The 19,244-nt window shown below is 37.7% G+C and overlaps 1 protein-coding gene across 6 annotated transcripts in view; it reads right to left on the bottom strand.

The window, feature by feature from the left end:
* Positions 1 to 19,244, bottom strand: part of CNOT1 (CCR4-NOT transcription complex subunit 1) — a 106,161-nt gene that overhangs the window by 53,773 nt on the left and 33,144 nt on the right. For all 6 annotated transcript variants that reach the window (XM_039232616.1, XM_039232619.1, XM_039232617.1 and 3 more), the window contains exons 3-10: positions 7,887 to 7,994; positions 7,207 to 7,305; positions 6,803 to 6,871; positions 6,661 to 6,715; positions 5,733 to 5,936; positions 4,489 to 4,657; positions 2,005 to 2,131; positions 1,697 to 1,807 (exon numbers count right to left, since the gene is read on the bottom strand). In XM_039232616.1, the coding sequence (XP_039088547.1) occupies positions 1,697 to 1,807; positions 2,005 to 2,131; positions 4,489 to 4,657; positions 5,733 to 5,936; positions 6,661 to 6,715; positions 6,803 to 6,871; positions 7,207 to 7,305; positions 7,887 to 7,994 (942 nt within the window). The remainder of the gene's footprint in view (positions 1 to 1,696; positions 1,808 to 2,004; positions 2,132 to 4,488; positions 4,658 to 5,732; positions 5,937 to 6,660; positions 6,716 to 6,802; positions 6,872 to 7,206; positions 7,306 to 7,886; positions 7,995 to 19,244) is intronic.

Raw genomic sequence — 19,244 nt, 5'->3', positions numbered from 1 at the left:
AGGTCAAGCCCCACATCAGGTTTACCCTGAAAGCCCGGAGCCTGTTTCTGATTCTCTCTTTCTCTGCTCTCTCTCTCAAAAATAAACATTTAAAAAAATTTTTAAAGTACATTTTTTGTGTGTGTACAGAAAACTCTAAAATACGAGAAGAAAAAGGAAGGAAGAAAGGGGTTACTAACTCAAGTGTTCAAACCCACAGTGTAGGGCACTCCATTTTATAGTCTTTTACAATCTCTGAAAACAGAAAATAGGTTCAGATCCATAAAAATACTGTCCTTGTCTGCAATTTTTAAAGAGAAATTATTTTCACTAAGGCAATAAAGTACAATAATGAAACTATTGAATAAAAGGCTGTTTTCACTTTTGCATGACAACCACAGGATAAAAACAACTGGTTTATCCATAAGTGATGAAACTATGGCTTTATTTTGCTTTTCATTTTCCAAATTTTCTGCCATGATCAAACATTATTTTATCCTATTACTAAAGGAGAATAGGTCTGAACACTATAACTCCACCTACTATTAAGAAAAATTTGGGGCGCCTGGGTGGCTTAGTCGGTTAAGCGTCCGACTTTCACTTAGGTCATGATCTCGCGGTTCGTGGGTTCGAGCCCCGCGTCGGGCTCTGTGCTGACTGCCAGCTCAGAGCCTGGAGCCTGTTTCAGTCTGTGACTCCCTCTCTCTCTGACCCTCCCCTGCTCACGCTGTCTCTCTCTCTCTCTCCTAGAAATAAATAAAAAACATTAAAAAGAATTTAAAAAAAAAAAAAAAGAAAAAAAGAAAAATTTAAAGAAAGAAAAAAAAATAAATAAAATAAAAAAATAAAAAAATAAAAAAATTAAAAAAAAGAAAAAAAAAAGAAAAATTTAAAGACCCATGATACTGTTAATAGTAAGGTAATAGAGACAACTATAACCCAACTCCATCTATAAGTTACAAACATAATAAACTAAAACTGAGAATTAGGAAGGATAAATAACCTGAGGAAAAAAAATGTTATAAATAGGTATGTGTCGTCTTTAATGTTATATTTTGCTCCTTGTCATTTTATGAATGAGACTAATGACATTACACCTTGACTCCACTATTCTCCTAATGACTGAATTTCATTACTCCCTTTTAAAACCTCAAAGCTTTTAAATAATTTATTCAAGCATTTTAACATTTTAGGAAAGGTATTTTATCTGGGGGCCAATTATTTAGTTTGCGGATATTCTAGAAGTGAGAGTAGTAAGAGAAGTATGGATTTTTGATATCCTTACCCACCATAGAAGACAGCAGATTATATGGAAACCAACATGACAATAAACTATTTAAAAAAAAAAAAGTTAGCAGAATTTCTGTTGCACTTTCCAGAAAATATTCAGAAGGCCTCCTCTCTCAGTAATTCTTTATACAATCATTACTCTGCAATAAATCTGTCCCTCCAAAATAACCACACCAGGGCTCCACCAAATCACCTCAGCAGTTTCACTTAGAACTGCAGAGCAACAACTCCTAATGAACAAAACTGGTATTTGATTATGAACTATCTCCAGTACAGAATCATCTTGGACACTTCATTGCTTTGGAGCCAATGAAGTCAGGAACCCCCAAACACTACTGCATATTCAGCAGACTTTTGTTAAAATTTGCTTTCGTAGGCTGTATCATATTAACATCATGAATGTAAAATCATGATTACATGTACTCACCAGTTCTTTGAGAACATCAATCAAGACTTCTACATTCCATGTGTGTGCCTGTGCTCCGTCACTTTTATCTTTTCCATCACTCCAGATCCCACTGCCAGGAGCAGAGATACTCTGTACAAGTAAAATTTGAATTAAACAAAACCAACTACTTTGTGTTCAGCTCTGGAAGGTAGATCAATCAATCATACTAATAATTTAATGCTATACTACAATCATACTATAATTTAAATCATACTTTAATTTAATAAATAAAATAAAGAGGGTGGGATATTAATTCACATTATAAAATAGCTGATTTCTACACTTACCTGTAATGGAATTCCATCTGTCAATCCTGAATGAGTTCGAGCCATCATTCCCAAAACCCTGGCAACCTGGGCAGCTGTGACCTCCCGGACACCAAATTGCATGATTATATTGCGACATTCTTCAATACTGAAACAGAAAATAAACTTCAGTTTCAGAAAATAAACACTCCCACCCTTAATACCAAAAATTAGAAATGCTATTATAAGCCTTAAGTAAAATCCTTAGACTTTTACTAACATCAGCTTCATTCCATGTTATTTTTATATAGCTAGGAATATAAAAACCACCTACTTAACTAAGAAAATGGGAAACCCACTGCACCTGGGTGGCGGTTCATGGGTTTGAGCCCTGCGTCAGGCTCTGTGCTGACACCCAGCTCAGAGCCTGCAGCCTGTCTTTAAATTCTGTGTCTCCCTCTCTGTAACCCTCCCCTGCTCGTGCTCGCGCGCTCTCTCTCTCCCTCTCTCAGAAATAAATAAAACATTAAAAGAAAGAAAGAAAATGGGAAACCTTTCTTTCCTTTTTGCTTATCTGTATTAGAAGATGGCTATGAGCTGAATCTATCATAGCAATCATTTCATGATACATGTAAATCACACCAGCATGCTATATGCTTAAACTTGTACAGTGATGGATATCAACGATTTCTCAATAAAACTAGAGAGAAAAAGGAAAATAGCAAAAATTTAAAAGATCAGGGGAAGAGGGACGCCTGGGTGGCTCAGCTGATCAAGCACCCAATTCTTGGTTTCGGCTTAGGTCATGACCTCATGGTTCATGGGTTCAAGCCACCCACATCAGGCTCTGTGCTGATGGTGCAGGGCCTGCCGGGATTCTCTCTCCCCCTCCCCAACTTGCATGGCCTCTCTCAAAATAAACAAACTTTAAAAAATAAATAAAAATAAAATACTGATACTCAGGGGACCTAGCTGGCTCCTTCAGGAAAGCATAGGACTCTTAATCTCAGGGTCATAAGCTTGAGCCCCATGTTAGGTGTAGAGATTACTTAAATAAATAAAATTTTAAAATACAATAAAATGCTGACACTCAAGGGGAGTTTGATTATTCTGATATGAACACAGCCTTGAAAATGCACCTTAACTTTGCTACTTTACACCCTGAAGTTTAACTAAACAAGTTTTATGCCAGGCACACATGTATACACACAAAAAAATTTTTTAAAATAACAGGAAATTTGGTTTGTACGAAGAGTTTTAAAACCATTAAAAGCTGGGGCAAAAGGGTGGCTCAGTCAGTAGAGCGTCCAACTTTGGTTCAGGTCATGATCTCACGATTCATTAGTTCAAACCCTGCATAGGGCTCACTGCTATTAGCACAGAGCTTGCTTCAGATCCTCTGTCCCTCCCCACCCCTTCACACTCTCTCTCAAAAAGAAACAAACATTAAATTAAAAAACATAAACATTAAAAGCTACATTTAAAGTCAAAGCAATGCACATTAATATCATTAATTAATTCTCAGGAAAATAGTGACAATCCACTTCATCACAGTCCTAAGTGCTACCAAAAGGGTGAAACTATTTCCTTTGGTGTCCCTAGCAAGTGAGAAAAACATTCAAGAGGCAGCAGAGAAAAAGGAAGGTTGTAGAAAAGGAAGGTACAGTGGGAATATGAAGGTGCAGGGAGGTAAGAGAAGGTTAAACACATGAGGTAGGAAAGGATACAATTTCCATAAACACCTGTCTCAATGCTGCTCTATCTTCCCCAGAAGCTAAAAATGTCTATCCTGGCAACTAGACTAGGAACCTATGATTTCTAAATTTGAGAAACTAGAGGTAGAGAAAGAAACAGAAATTGAGCTACCATGATATTTACAGCTGTCACCAAAACTAGGTGATTTTGTCACCAAAACTACCTCAGAGATTTTGGAGGCTCAGTTCTAGGCCACCGCAATAAAACCAAATGAAATTTTTTATTTCCCAACGTAAATAAGTTATGTTTACACTCTATTGTAGTCTATCAAGTATGGAACAGCATTAGGTCTAAACAAAATATACAAACCTTAATCAAAAAACACTTTTTGCTAAAAATTGCTAACCATTACCTGCGCTTCAGTGAGTTGTAATCACTGATCATAGAGAACCCTAACAAATAGAGCATGAAAAAGCTTGAAATACTGTAAGAATTATCAAAATGTGACAGAGACAAAGTAAGCACATGTTATTGGAAAAATGGTACTGGACAGACTTCTCAACACAGGTTGTTTGTTGCCACAAACCTTCAGTTTGTTTAAAAAAAAAAAAAGAAAGAAAGAAAAAAGAAAAAGAAAAAGGTGCAGGATCTGTGAAGCACAATAAAGTGAAGCACAGAAAAATGAGGTATGCCTGTATGTAGATTAAATTTGGAAGCAAAATTCTTAAGAGACAAAGATAACAGATTAAGTAATCTCAGGAACTTGCCTTAAAGAATTCCATCATATTTGACACAGGAGTCAACAGAAATTTAGTGTATCTTACTACCAACCTTGCACAAAAGCCATAGCCTACTTCCTGCATGAAATCAGCTAAGGAACTCTCCATCATGGTTTTAGCTACCCCTCCGGAATCAGGCAGGATCCTGTCCATTAGAATGTCCCGTTTTTCAGGGTATAAAAGTGGTGCAAGCACCACGGGACAGCGTTCCTGGGGAAAATCTGAAAGAGGAAAAGATTACAATTGTTATACTGATTAAAAACAAATTATCCTCATTTACAGTCCTTAAAAGGCCCCAAAGCTGTATCTTCCACAAATTCATATTCAAAGGTTATTCACTTTTCTCCAATCCAGCTAGGCCAAGTTACGACTTTAACATTAACTCCAAAATTTGAATGTTTTCTCATCACAAGAATCGCTCAAGTATATTTCTAAGTTTCTATACGAGGATCCCAATATCTAGTGACCAATTGAAAACCTAAATTTTATGTTAAAATTTGACAGGATTAACCATCAGTTCCCATACAAAGAAACCATCAGAGACAACGAAAATATCATTGTGTATTTGTTTCACTGATAAGAAAATGTCCTATCACTAAGTAAATTAACACAGTTTAAAATTAAGGTATTTAAACATTACAAAGCAAAGTAACAGTGGAAATGGACAGCGATTGGTTTATAATCAAAGATTTGTTTTAGGGATGCTTGGGTGGCTCAGTCGGTTAAGAGTTGGGATCTCATTGAGTTTGAGCCCCACATCGGGTTTCACAATGATAGTGTGAAGACTGCTTGGGATTCTCTCTGCCACCCCCCTGTCTCAAAATTAAATAAATAAACTTTTAAAAACATATTTTAAAAAAAGATCTATTTCAAAAAGACTACTTATATCTATCTCTATAGGAAACATATGAGAAAAGAATAGCAACAACAGAAACAAGAGTTCTCTTAGCATAGAAATTCAAATAGCCAAATAGACAAAGTGGGTATATCAATATCCAATTTTTTTAACTAAAAAGAACATGTCACAACAGTATACTCTCCACCACCCTAAGAGAGAAATCAGATTACATGGAAACACCAAGTCTTAACTGAAATTATATCTATATAACAAGATTATTAAAGTTATGTTCCTTTTATACCTTTTCCATGAGGCTTTTTTAACTTTTATATTTAAAATTACAAAATACTTCCTTAAAAAATTACCAATTTATAGAAAGATAAATCATGGTCTTCATTTATATTCTAAAATCCTTTTGTCATGAAATCATCTTTTATAGGCAACAGATACTCCTTTACCTCTGCGCAGGGTCTTAAGAAAAGCGTCTATTTGTTCCTGTCCAACTCCAAAGGCTCCCTTCTGACCGAAGAGGAGATGAGAGAGGAGGAGATGTAGGACCTCTATTGCTATATCTTGGAAGCCACCTTCTTGATTTCCACTGACGTCTGCGTCAATATATGAACGCAGAAGATCAGGAAGCTTCTGTTTGATAAACTGGGCAGCTAGAAGTCAGGTAAAGCAAAAATCACAAGTTACTTTAGCACCACAGTGGATAAAAAGCTACATCAGAATACAGATGACTATCATTCTTATTCACCAACTCACCCTTCATCCTCTAATATTTTCACAGCTCTACGTGGCAAGTGTAAAATAAGAGACTAACTGCTGAGGGCTGGTGGGAGGGGGAGATGGGAGTTGTTTAGTGGGTAGTGTTTCAGTTTTGCAAAACAAAGAAGTTCCAGACATATGTTACACAACATACGTGAATATAGTTAATATTACTGAATTATACATTCAAAATACATTTAAAATTATGAAGGAGGGGGTGCCTGGGTGGTTCAGTCAGTTAAGCACCCAACTCTTGATATTGGCTCAAGTCGTGATCTCGCAGTTGTGAGATGGAGTCCCAAATCAGGCTCTGCAAGGACAGCATGGAGCCTACTTGGGATTCTCTCTCTCTACCCCCACCCCCACTCATATTCTCTCTCAAAATAAACATTTTTTTATTTAAAAATTTTTAAAAACTAAAAATAAATGCTTATGAGGTAAGTTTTATATTTTATTAGGTTTTTTACTATGCATACATACATACATTCATACAAGAGGCCAAAAGAAAATAATCTGAAGTTATCTTACTCTCTAAATCTTAGTGCCTCAAGATTCAAAAACTCATGGATTTTAGAGAAATAACTTCACTACAGGATCTTTAAGAAAAAAACAACTCACCGAAACCTCTAAGATCTGAACTGGAAGAATTCAATAGGGCAAGGCCAAAAATTACCTGAAACAAGAAGGGTTAAAGTGACCAAAGAGTCGAGTAGCTGTTCTGAATTCCAACTGTGCGTGTATCTCTTCTTAAATCACTTACCTCTTGTACTTTGCTTAATTTGAGAACTTTACTCAGCTGGGCAAATAAGTGGGGTGCAGGCTTTAAACTCTGAAACAAACCAAACATAAATTTATTTCAAAGAAAGAATTTAAAAACAAGACAAACTTACGATTTTCAGTAAGTTTTATAAAAGTATCTATTCACCCGAATCTGTAATGTTGCTATAAACAATACACCATGTCCTAGAACTATGGAATGACAAACAAGTCTTTGCATGATCTGGTTTTAGTTAAGTTTCTAACAGTCTTGATTTTGTTAGAAAGCTAAAAAACCCTATAGTAACTACTGAAATTTTTAAATTAAAACATGTCATTATTAGATCAAGATTTAAGGTCTTTTCAGAAAGTCACATTCGTAAGACTACTAAAGATAAAAATACCAACCTTCTGATAGTGCAATGGATTATCAATGGCATAGGACAGCGTCGAGATAAAATTTGGCTTTGTAATCAGCGACGCACACTCCTGAATCAGAAACTGAGTCTTTAAAAATAAAAGGTGAATTGTCATTAGCATTAACATTCATCTTCTTCACAAACAGATGCAGAGGTGCCCAGAATACTGAAGTGTAATCCAATATTGGATATTGTTTCCAAATTATCAAATCAGCTCTTTAAAATCACATTTAAACCCATAGAGTCTATAAGCAACAAGTGTTAAACGAACACTTTTACATAATAGAGTCCAATGACAAGATATCTATAAGGAATAACATCATGACAGACTATTTCCAGATTGAAAATCAAGCCAAAGAAAGTCAATCTAGAAGAAGACAGCCCCTCTCTTGGCCTTACTTGTCAACCAGGATTTCCCCCTCACTTCTGCTTCCTTCAGGCAGGACTGATACCCAGCAATCTAAGTCTGAACTAGGTAGCTGTCAAGGTCTGTAGTCAGGCAGGAGAAGGGAAGGACAAAAAAAGGACAAGTCCCAAAACCTTTTAGCCATTCAGCTAAGATTACCTCTGGATGATCTGTGTAAGCCATTTGATACATACACTATGCCCAAAATGCAATTTCTTGAACAATCAGATCTAAGTAAACATGAGCTCTGTAAGCCCCAATACCTGATGAAAATCTTTGCCACTGCTTTTACCATCGCCACTGAAATCCACATGCGAAAATAGGCAGCGTAATAAATGCCTGTCTGCCTCAGGACCGTGCCGATTCACAATCTAAAAAGACCAAAAATATGAATTTATAGTCAACATTAAGGAGGATTAAAAAAACTGGGGCACCTGAGTGGCTCAGTCCGTTGACTGTACAACATTAGCTCAGGTCATGATCTCATAGTTCGTGAGTTCGAGCCCTTCATCGCTGCTGTCAGAGCAAAGCTCACTTCAGATCCTCTGTCCCTCCTCTCTCTCCGACCCTCCCTCACTCATGCTCTCTCTCTCAAACATGGATAATTATCTTTAAAAGTACTAAAAATGTCTCTAGGCAAATCCCAAGTTAACATTAATTTTTCATGTTGAGTAAGAGTTACTGAGAAAAAAAAGAAAAAAGTTACTGGAATTAATGATATAGAGGTATGAGTCTCTTATAATTAAAGGTTTTTTAAAATGTTTCCTACAGTCACTGGCAGGAAAAAAAACCAGAAGAACTAATTAATTAGTCTATATATATATAACTGTGTGCACTTTGGTCAATATCTAAGCCAAAAAACCAAGTAGCATAAATGACACGTAATGAGAATACTAAATGGTTTTTTTTTTTTTTTTTTAGTGGTAAGGCAACAATTTTGTAACAAACTGGAGTTATGAGAGTATCACTTTTATTGTGTATTATTTGTACCCTAAATACCTAACCCAAAATCTAACACAACTGTAACTCATTATGATAGCATACAAGGCAAGGTCCTAAAAAAAAAACAAAAAACAATCTGACCTCAGTACTTTATTTAGATGCTGCCCCTGGGCTCTGTTAGTTTCTTGCTGTTTCTCAAATTTACCAATGTTACTGCTGTTCTAATTAGAAAGCTTCAGAGTGCTGGGGCCCCTGGGTGGCTTAGTCGGTTAAGCGTCCGACTTTCACTTAGGTCATGATCTCACGGTTCATGGTTTCGAGCCCCGCATCCGGCTCTGTGCTGACTGCCAGCTCAGAGCCTGGAGCCTGTTTCAGAGTCTGTGGCTCCCTCTCTCTCTGACACTCCCCTGCTCACGCTGCCTCTCTCTCCTAGAAATAAACAAAACATTAAAAAAAAAATTAAAACAAAAAAAGCTTCAGAGTGCTAACACAGACTGTTCTATCAGTTTCATAACTACATGACTTGCCTCACCATCTCCCCTTCACGCTGCATTACTTTTCACCATAGCACTTAAAATCACCTGATAATTTATGTTTATTTTCTATGTCCCTCACTAGACATTAAGTTGCATGAGAAGAGGGAATTTGTGTAGTTAGGCTTACCTCTTCGCAGCTAGTCTAGAAAAGAGCTTAGTGCATTTTAAGTACAGAGTAATTATTATCTTACTAAATGCTTTTTAAGAATATTATAAATAACACACTTTAGGCTAAGTACAGTACTGAGCTCCCTTGGTTTAATCTTCAACAACTCTGCCAAAATTTACTGCAATTTTATATATGAACAGTTGAACACTTAAATCAGACAACTTGAGCATCAATTCGTGTAGTCAAGGAGTTGGTAAGTTTGGATTCATAGTCCAACTCCAAAGCCTATGCTCTTTGTATTGTATCATAATTATGTGGTAGCTGGCTGAGTTAGCTTATTTCAGTTTCAGTTTTCCCCAGCCAGAAAAAAAAAGAAGCTAAATAAGACTAATTTTTACACTGTCCCACAGAGATCTTCAAGTTAAAATCAATAAAATCAAATAGTCGAGAAGAACTTCACATGTCTAAAAACTATTGTGACCATATTCACAATATACTGGTTCTGTGGGTTCTTAAAATTCTGTAAGTTCTATAAAGGCAGAGATTATTTGTTCCTATCCCCTGGAATGCAGAAAGCATTACCTTAAAGGGCCAATTCTAAAAATAATTAGGAATAAAATGATCTATGCTCCAACCAAACGGACCTCTCACTCAGATGATCAAGAACACCTGGCTTAAAAAAAAAAATCTGAATACGTGCTAGATGCAATTCAAGGTACAGCAAATATAGCAGGAAAGGAGACCGACAGTTTCTGTAGTTCTCATAAAGTACATTTTCACAGAGGGAAAAAGTATGAAATTGTCTGGTAACATTAAGTGTTCTGCGTGATGTGAAGGGCACCTGGGTGACTCAATCAGTTAAGCATCTGACTTCCACTCAGGTCATGATCTTGTGGTTAGTGGGTTTGAGCCCCACGTCTGGCTCTGTGCTGACAGGTCAGAGACTAGAACCTGCTTTGAATTCTGTGTCTGCCTCTCTGTCTACCCCTCCCCCACTCATATTTTCTCTCTCTCTCTCTCAATGAATAAAGATTAAAGAGATTTAAAAAAAACAAGGTGATCTGATATTAATAGGAGGGGGGAGTGGTGCCTCAGAAAGGCCTTCTCTAAAGATTTAACATATAAACTGAGGTGACAACAACCACACACAGAGCTGGAGGAAAGAGCATTAGAGGCAAAATGTAAATAGTATGCAAATGCAATAAATAACAAAAAGAAAAAAAAAGCCAAAGGAGTCAGGAGACTAGATCATGGTTAACGAACCCACTGACTTATCTGGTACTGTTACATCAATCTAAAAGATGGAAGACATATTCAACAGCCAAAAAAAAAAGCACAAATTTAACATTTTGTTTTACAAACTAGAATATGCAGAATTTTAAGAAGCTCCCTTATCATTTACACTTATTTCTACAATATAATTTTTCAACTGCTTTTACATTCAATCTTAACAACCCTCAGTATATACAGACAAACAGGGGTACCTGGATGGCTCAGTCAGTTAAGCAACCAGCTTCGGCTCAGGTCATGATCTCACAGTGTGGGTTTAAGACCCACGTCGGGCTCTGTGCTGACAGTTCAGACCTGGAGCCTGTCTTTGGATTCTGTGTCTCCCTCTCTTTCTGTCCCTCTCCCGCTCACGCTGTCTGCCTGTCTCTCTCTCTCACACACACACAAAAATAAATAAAACCTTAAAAAAATTATATAAAAACAATACCATGTTATTAAAAATACAGTTGTTGGGTTTTTGTTTACGAAAATCAAGTTTGCAAAGAAAAAAGACAAATGTCACACATAAGTTATCGTAGAGTCGTAGGATCAGAAGGTGTGTTTTATAGCTGCTAGGTGAATGGAATATTCATTCTGTGATACCATGCATGCTGCACTTCATTAGAAGCAACTTTTTTCTTCTAAAACTAAAGTGGTATTTTGGGGCTCAGTCAGTTGAGCATCCAACTTCTGACTTCAGCTCAGGTCGTGATCACAGAGTGGAAGGATTGAGCCCCACATAGGACTCCATTCTGAGCATGAAGCCTGCCTAAGATTCTCTCTGTCTCTCCCTCTGCCCCTCTCCTTCGCTCGTGCTAAAATAAAAAATCATTTTAAGTGCTTTAAAAAAAAAAAAAATCAAGTGGTATTTTTAATATGTGATCTTGGATTACAAAGATGTTAAGGCCAAGATTTTGATTCCCAAAAGACCAAGTCATATGCATTTTTACTTAAAATTCAAACCATCTGGGGTACGTGGATGGCCCAATCAGTTGGTTAAGTGTCTAACTTGATTTTGGCTCAGTTCATGGGATTGAGCCCCGTTTTGTTCTCTGCATTGACAGTGCTGGGATCCCTGCTTGGGATTCTTTTTCTTTCTCTCCCTGCCCCCACCTTCACCCCCCAGCTTTCTCTTTCTCTCCCTCTCTCTCAAAAAAGAGAAGAAAATCAAAACATTCCACCCACTGTACAGGGGAGGGCAGTAAAATAATTCAAAGTTTTAGCTAAATAACTACATTACAATCCGATAACAAAATCTGTAGGCTACATTAAAATATAAATTAACTATACCAAAGGCATTCCACAATACTTCTGTAATGATCTGATCTGTGACTAGAGTAACATATTCTCATTTAGAAGTCACACATTAAGAGGACGATTAACAAAGAGTGCATTTATGATAGTTGAAATTGAGAAAATCATGTGAAATGGTTAGAAAAATGGGGCACTATTTATCCTAGAAAACATGAAGGAGAATTAAAGACATAATTGTGTGAAGGGTAGTTACATGAAATAATACATCTTATACAGAAAGAGCCCCAAACATTTATTTTAGCTCATTATAAGGAAATGCCTAATAAAGGTTGTCCATAAATGGTAATAAGTAATCTTACGAGATAGTCAAAGAATCTTCATAGTCCAAAACAACAAGAATATTTCCCTATTAACTAGTATTAACTTTCTTTTGCTGGAATATTGATAAAGTAGCAATTATCTGATGAACTGTATCTTCAATCATAGGCATTGTGAAGAAAGATTTTATATATTTACTTACAGATGTGACTTTCACATAAGGTCAAATGACCTCAAAGGTCCAAACTATGCCCAAGATTTTACACAGTTATAAAGTGACAGATTTTTAAAATTTAAACTGAAGGCAGTAACTCTATACATAACAATGATTACAGTTTACACTGTAATATACTCTATCCAAATAATAGAGCATCCTTGTTTATTTCTTACACTAGTTAAATAATTTTTAAGTCTTAAAATGATATATACAGGTTATTATATTATCTTTATGAATACTTTAGGTTACTTTGGTAAAAAAAAAATACTGTGTATATTTCAAACAGTTTACTATATTGAAAAGAACAAGAAAAAACCATGCAGCAAGTATAAAGGGTTAGTTCTAATGAAAATCATTAATTTTAGGGGCGTCTGGGTAGCTCAGTCAGTTAAGTGAGCGACTTCAGCTCAGGTCATGATCTCACAGTTTGTGGGTTTGGGCCCGGCATCAGGCTCTGTGCTGACAGCTAGCTCAGAGCCTTGAGTCTGTTTCAGAGAGAGAGAGAGAGAGAGAGAGAGAGAGAGAGAGAGAGCTCTCTCTCTCTCTCACCCAGATTCTGTGTGTGTGTGTGTGTGTGTGTCTCTCTCTCTCTCTGACCCAGATTGTGTGTGTGTGTGTGTGTGTGTGTGTCTCTCTCTCTCTCTCTGACCCTTCCCTGTTCATGCTGTCTCTCTCTCAAAAAAAAAAAAAAAATCATTAATTTTAAGGACAAAACTTTCAAAGTCCTTACTCAAATATGGAGGGACTACAGCACTTATTTTTTCCAAATAACAAAAAACTTAATTTCCATTTTCAATCAAACATACTCTTGAAAGAAGTGGCCCAAAGAGATATGGAAGATAGCTCATTTTTAGCACCTCATATGACAGGTCAAATGTAGATTTCTATTAAGAACTGATAAATCCAGAAGTAAAAAATGTCTGGGACTGATAACTGTTTCAAAAACTATATCCTTTTAAGGTGCACCTGGGTGGCTTAGTCGGTTGAGCATCCGACTTTCGCTTAGGTCATGGTCTCGCGGTTCGTGGGTTCGAGCCCCGCGTCGGGCTCTGTGATGACTGCCAGCTCAGAGCCTGGAGCCTATTTCAGAGTCTGTGTCTCCCTCTCTCTCTGACTCTCCCCTGCTCACACTGTCTCTGTCTCTGTCTCTCTCTCTCCCCACTAGAAATAAATAAAAATATTAAAAAAAAAAAAAAAAACGATATCCTTTTGTTTGTTCAAATGATGAACTCGGGGCTAGCTGAGCCATGAAAGAAAAGACTAACCATTTAGAAACATGACCAACATACTGCAGAATGGCAAAGGAGCTAGAGCTGAGGACACAACCAAATTCAAGATGCTACTTAAATGTCTCTGAGCAAACCACCTAGCCAAAGGAGAATACTGCAGAAGCAGAATGAAGAAGAGACTATGACAGTGGTAACCATTACTGAATTTGAAAACAGAAATGGCAGACTACCCTCAACATACTTCCCTGCCCTCAAGCATCTCCAAGACTTGTTTGCATGTAAGTAAAGATGAGCAAAAATCCAAAGACCTAGCATGGAACTTATTTGAAGTAACTGTAAAATAAACAGACCAAAGAAATAAACAAACAAGACACATGAAGAACATACATTTGAAAGGACTTGCCCAAATATACGAAAGAGTTCAGCAAATAGTATTTCATACTATCAAAGATATTATAAGAACTGTTTTTGTTTTTGAAGGGGAAAAGTCCTCAAAAAGGTAAAAGACTGGTTCAAACACAGGATAACAGAAGGAAATGAAAGCAAGCTTATGCTACTTAAAGAAAATTAAGGCTGCTTGCGATTCTCTCCCTCTCATTGCCCTTCCCCTGCTTGTTTGTTCTCTCTCAAAATAAAAATAAACATTTAAAAGCCAAATTCAGGGGCACCTGGGTGGCTCAGTCAGTTAAGCAGCCGACTGTGGACTTTGGCTCAAGTCATGATTTTACGGTTTGGGAGTTGGAGCCTCGCATCAGGCTCTGTCCTGACAGCTCAGAGCCTGGAGCCTGCTTCAGATCTGTGTCTCCCTTCCTCTCTGCCCCTCCCCCTGCTCAGGCTAGGACGTGCCCTCTCTCTCTCTCTCAAAAATAAACATTTAGATAAAAACTGTATATACAAAAAACTTTTTAACCAAATTAAGGCAAAATCTTCAAAAAAGATAACCTAACAATCCATCTCAATTCACATGAAATCTAATTCAATCCACATGAAAAAAAAAAAAAAAGAAAACAAAAATATCCATGAAATAAAGATCTGAATGGGAAGACTGAAAGGTATACCATAGCAAAAGAAAGGCTGATGCAGATAACCAATACTACAGCATACACATAAAGTTAGTGAACTCTAATTAAAAGAAAATTCACGGCGGGGGGGCGCGGGTAGCCTGGGTGGCTTAGTCGGTTAAGCGTCCAACTTTGGCTCAGGTCATGATCTCACGGTTTGTGGGTTGGAGTCCCGCGTCAGGCTCTGTGCTAATAGCTGAGAGCCTAAAACCTGCTCCAGATTCTGTGTCTCCCTCCCCTGCTCACACTATCTATCTCTCTCTCTCTCAGAAATAAATTAAAAAAAGAACATTAAAAAAATTAAAAAAAAAAAAAAAAGGAAAATTCACAGGGATACTGAGGTTAGGAATAGATACTGGTAGGAAGAGTTAGTTACCTAAAATAAAATGTACGAGGAAGGAGAGAAACAAGGAAAGACATTCAAGCATGACTTTATATGCTGCTGAAGTAATAATGGGGCGCAATATTTATAAAACTAGGGGTAAGGGGCGCCTGGATGGCTTAGTCAGTTGAGCATCCGACTTCGGCTCAGGTCATCATCTCACAGCTTGTGGGATCAAGTCCTGCGTCAGGCTCTGTGCTGGCAGAGCCTTTAGACTGCTTTGGATTCTGTGTCTCCCTCTCTCTCTGCCCATCCGTCGCTCACGTTCTCTTTCAAAAATAAACGTTAAAAAAAAAAAAAAAAAAACTAGGGGTAACCTTGACTCAAGAATTTCATATTTAGGGGCAGCAGGGTGGCTCAGTCAGTTAAGCATTCAATTCTTGATTTTGGCTCAGGTCATGATCTCACAGTTCATAGGTTTGAGTCCTATCGTCAGGTTCTGTGCTAAGTGTGCAAAGCCTGTTTGGCATTCTCTCTATCCCCTCTCTGCTCCCTTCTTACTTGCCCTCTCTCAAAATAAATAATAAACGTAATGTAATAATTTCATATGTAGTCATAATTGGACTTTAAATAAAAATGGGAACATTCTCAAGCATGAAAGAACTCCATTACCAGCATCCAAGTTCTAAATAAAACATATCTGACAATAATCTACAGCCAAAACAGAAATAAATGAAAACAGAAGATATTTGGGGGGAACTAGAAACTGTAGTAAAAGGACAGGCAGGAAGAACTGAATCCATTTCAATATATAGTATGTTTCTAGTAAGGCTAAATTGCTCTTTGAATATAAATTGTTTTACATATTTAACTTTGGGAACAAAAATTTTACATAATTACCAAGCAAAATTTAATAAAAAGGTATTCCCTAAATATTTTTTTTAATGTTTTCTTCAATTCTGAGAGAGAGAGACAGCGTGAACAGGGGAGGGTCAGAGAGAGAGGGAGATACAGAATCCAAAACAGCCTCCAGGCTCTAAGCTAGCTGTCAGCACAGAACCCAATGCAGGGCTCGAACCAACGAACCATGAGATCATGACCTGAGCGAAAACCAGACGCTTAACCGACTGAGCCACCCAGGCACCCCGGTAGTCCCTAAATATTGAAAGTAATATGAAAACAATGAACCTAATGCTGTATCTAGTTGGTGGTGTAACTATACCAACAACTAATTCTAAATAGCTTTAAAACACTAATTTGATGATACATCAAACACTAATCTGATGGTACATCTCTACTGAGATATACAGCCACACTTCATTTTATTGCACTTCACAGCAATTTGAAGATACATTTTTTGTTTTTCAAATTGAAGGTTTGTGCAACTGTGTGTCAGCGCCATTTTCTGAATAGCATTTGCTCGTTCTTGTTTCTGTGTCACATTTTGGTAATTCTCACAATATTTCAAATTTTCCCATTACTATATTTCTTATGATGATCTGTAATCAGTGATATTACTACTGTAATTGTTCGAGGGCACCACGAACTACATCCATTTAAGACAGCAAATATAAATCAATAAATATGTGTGTTCTGATTACTCCACCAACCAGCTGCTCCCCACTTTTTATCTCCTGTTACCTGAGACAAAAGAATATTGAAATTAGGCCAAATAACCCTACAATGGCCTCTTAGGTGTTCAAATGAAAGGAAGAGTCAAACATAGTTCACTTGAAATCAAAAGATAGAAATGATTAATGTTAGTTGAGGAAGGCATGTTAAAAGTCGGAACAGGCCAGAAGCTAGTCCTCTTGCACTTAAGTTAGCCAAGCTGTGAACACTTAAAAAGGAAAAGTTTCTTGTAAAAAATTACAAGTGTTACTCCAGTGAATTCATGAGTGATAAAAATCATAAGAATCTTCTTGCTGGCATAGAGGAAGTTTTCATGGCCTAGACAGAAGATCAAACCAGCCATAATATTCCCTTAAGCCAGAACTAATCCAGATCAAGCCCCCAACCTTTATTCAATTCTATAAAGCCTGAGAGAGGTGAGGAAGCTGCAGAAGTATAAAGCTAGCAGAGGTCGGTTCATGGGGTTTAAGGAAAAGAAACCATTTCCCTAACATAAAAGCACAAGGTGAAGGAAAGGCTGATGTAGAAGCTGTAGCAAGTTATCCAGAAGATCTGGCCAGATGATGAAGGCAGCTACAGTAAGCAAAAGATGAAGATGAAACAGACTTCTATTAGAAGAAATGCCAGGAGCACATGGGTGGTTTAGTTGGTGAAGTGTCCGACTTCAGCTCAGGCCATGATCTTGCCATGGGTTTGAGCCCTGTATAGGGCTCTGGGCTGACAGCTGAACCTGAAGTCTGCTTCTGATTCTGTGTCTCCCTCTCTCTCTCTGCCCTTCCCCCACTTGTTTTCTCTACCTCCCCGCCCCCCGGCTCTGTTTCTCTCTCTCTCCCTCTCTCACACACACACACACACACACACACACACAAACATTAAAAAGAAGAAGAAGAAGAAAATGCCATTTAGGACTTCTACAGCTAAAGAGAAGTCAATGCTGGACTCAAAGCTTCAAAAGACAAGCTGGCTCTCTTGTTAAGGGCAAATTCAGCAGACGACTTTAAGGTGAACCCAATGCTTGTTGGCCATTCCAAAATTCCTAGGGTCCTTATAAATTATGCTAAATTGACCCTCCTGTGCTCTAAAAATGGAACAAAGCCTAGAAGACAGCACATCTGTTTACACTATGGTTTGCTGAATATTTGAAGTCCACTGTTGAGATCTACCATTCAGAAACAAAGATTTCCTTTCAAAAGATTACTGATCACTGACAATGTACCTGGTCACCCAAGAGCTCTGGTGGGGATATACAAAGAGATTATTGTTGTTTTCAGGTCTGCTAACACAACATCCATTCTGCAGCCCTGTGGATCAAGGAGTCCTTTAAACATTCAAGTTGTATTATTTAAGAGTACGTTTTGTGAAGCTAGAGCCAGCACAGGTGATGATCATCTTTGATGATGGATCCAGGCAAAGTAACCTGAAAACCTTATGGAAGGCGATTTACCATTCTAGAGGCCATCCAAGAAGAACATTCATGATTATGGGAAGAGGTCAAAACATCAAAATTAACAGGAGTTAAAGAAGTTGATTCCGGCCCTTGCAGCAGATTACTTTAAGAGATTCAAGACTTCAGCAGAAGAACTACACCACAGATGTGCTAAAATAGCAAGAGAACCAGAACTGGAAGATGTAACTGAATTGCTACAATCTCATGACAGAAATTTTAACAGATGAGGGGCGCCTAGGTGGCTCAGTCAGTTAAGTGTTGGACTCTTGATTTCAGCTCATGTCATGATCTCACAGTTGGTAGGTTGGAGCCCTGTGCTGACAGCTCAGAGCCTGGAGCCTGCTTCAGATGCTGTGTCTCCCTCCCTCTCTGTCCCTCCCCTGCTTGCACTGTCTCTGTCTCAATAAAGACTAAAGAAAATTTTTTTAAAGAAAAGATTCTCTCTCCCTCTGCCCCTGCCCCGCTTGCTCGCACGCTCTCTCTTTCAAAGAAAAAAAAATAGTTAACAGATGAAGAGTTGATTCTTTTAAATGAGCAAAGAAAGTGGTTTCTTGGGATGGAATTTACTCCTGGTGAAGATGCTGTGAAGATTATTGTAATGACAACTAAGTTTAGTTTATCAACCATCAACTTGTTTATCAACTTAGTTGATAAAGCAGTGGCAGAGCTTGAAAGGACTGACTCCATGATTCTGAAACAAATTCTACTGCAAATAAAATACATCAAACAGCACAACATGCTACAGAGAAATCATTCATGAAAGGAAGAGTTGATCGAGAGTCGATCGATGTTAAGAAACTGCCACAGCCTCCTCAACCTTCAGCAACCATTAGCTGCCGGCCTGTAATGGGCTCTGTGTTAGCAGCTTGAAGCCTGGAGCCTACTTGGGATTCTAGGTCTCCCTCTCTCTGCCCCTCCACCATTCGTGCTCTGTCTCTGTCTCTCAAAAATAAACAACGTTAATTTAAAAAAATTTTAATAAATAAATAAAATAAATACATCAAATGTTAAAAATACATCAGCTACTGGGGTGCCTGGAAGGCTTAGTGGTTGAGCATACAACTCGTAATGTTGGCATAGGTCATGATCCCAGTGTAAATGATATCAAGTCCCACACTGGGCTCTGCACTCAGCACAGAGTGCTCTCTCTCTCTCTCTCCCCGCCTCTGCCCCTCTCCCCTACTCACATGCGCTTGTGCTCTCTCTCTCTCAAATAAAAAAGAGTTCCAAAGAATGTTAAAATACTCATGTTCATGGTCATGTTTGGAAGAAGCTAGGAAACAAG

The sequence above is a fragment of the Hyaena hyaena genome, unplaced genomic scaffold (genome assembly GCF_003009895.1).
Source record: "Hyaena hyaena isolate Hyena2069 unplaced genomic scaffold, ASM300989v1 scaffold_68, whole genome shotgun sequence".
NCBI classification, from domain to species: domain Eukaryota; kingdom Metazoa; phylum Chordata; class Mammalia; order Carnivora; family Hyaenidae; genus Hyaena; species Hyaena hyaena.
This window is presented reverse-complemented; position numbering and strand designations above follow the sequence as displayed.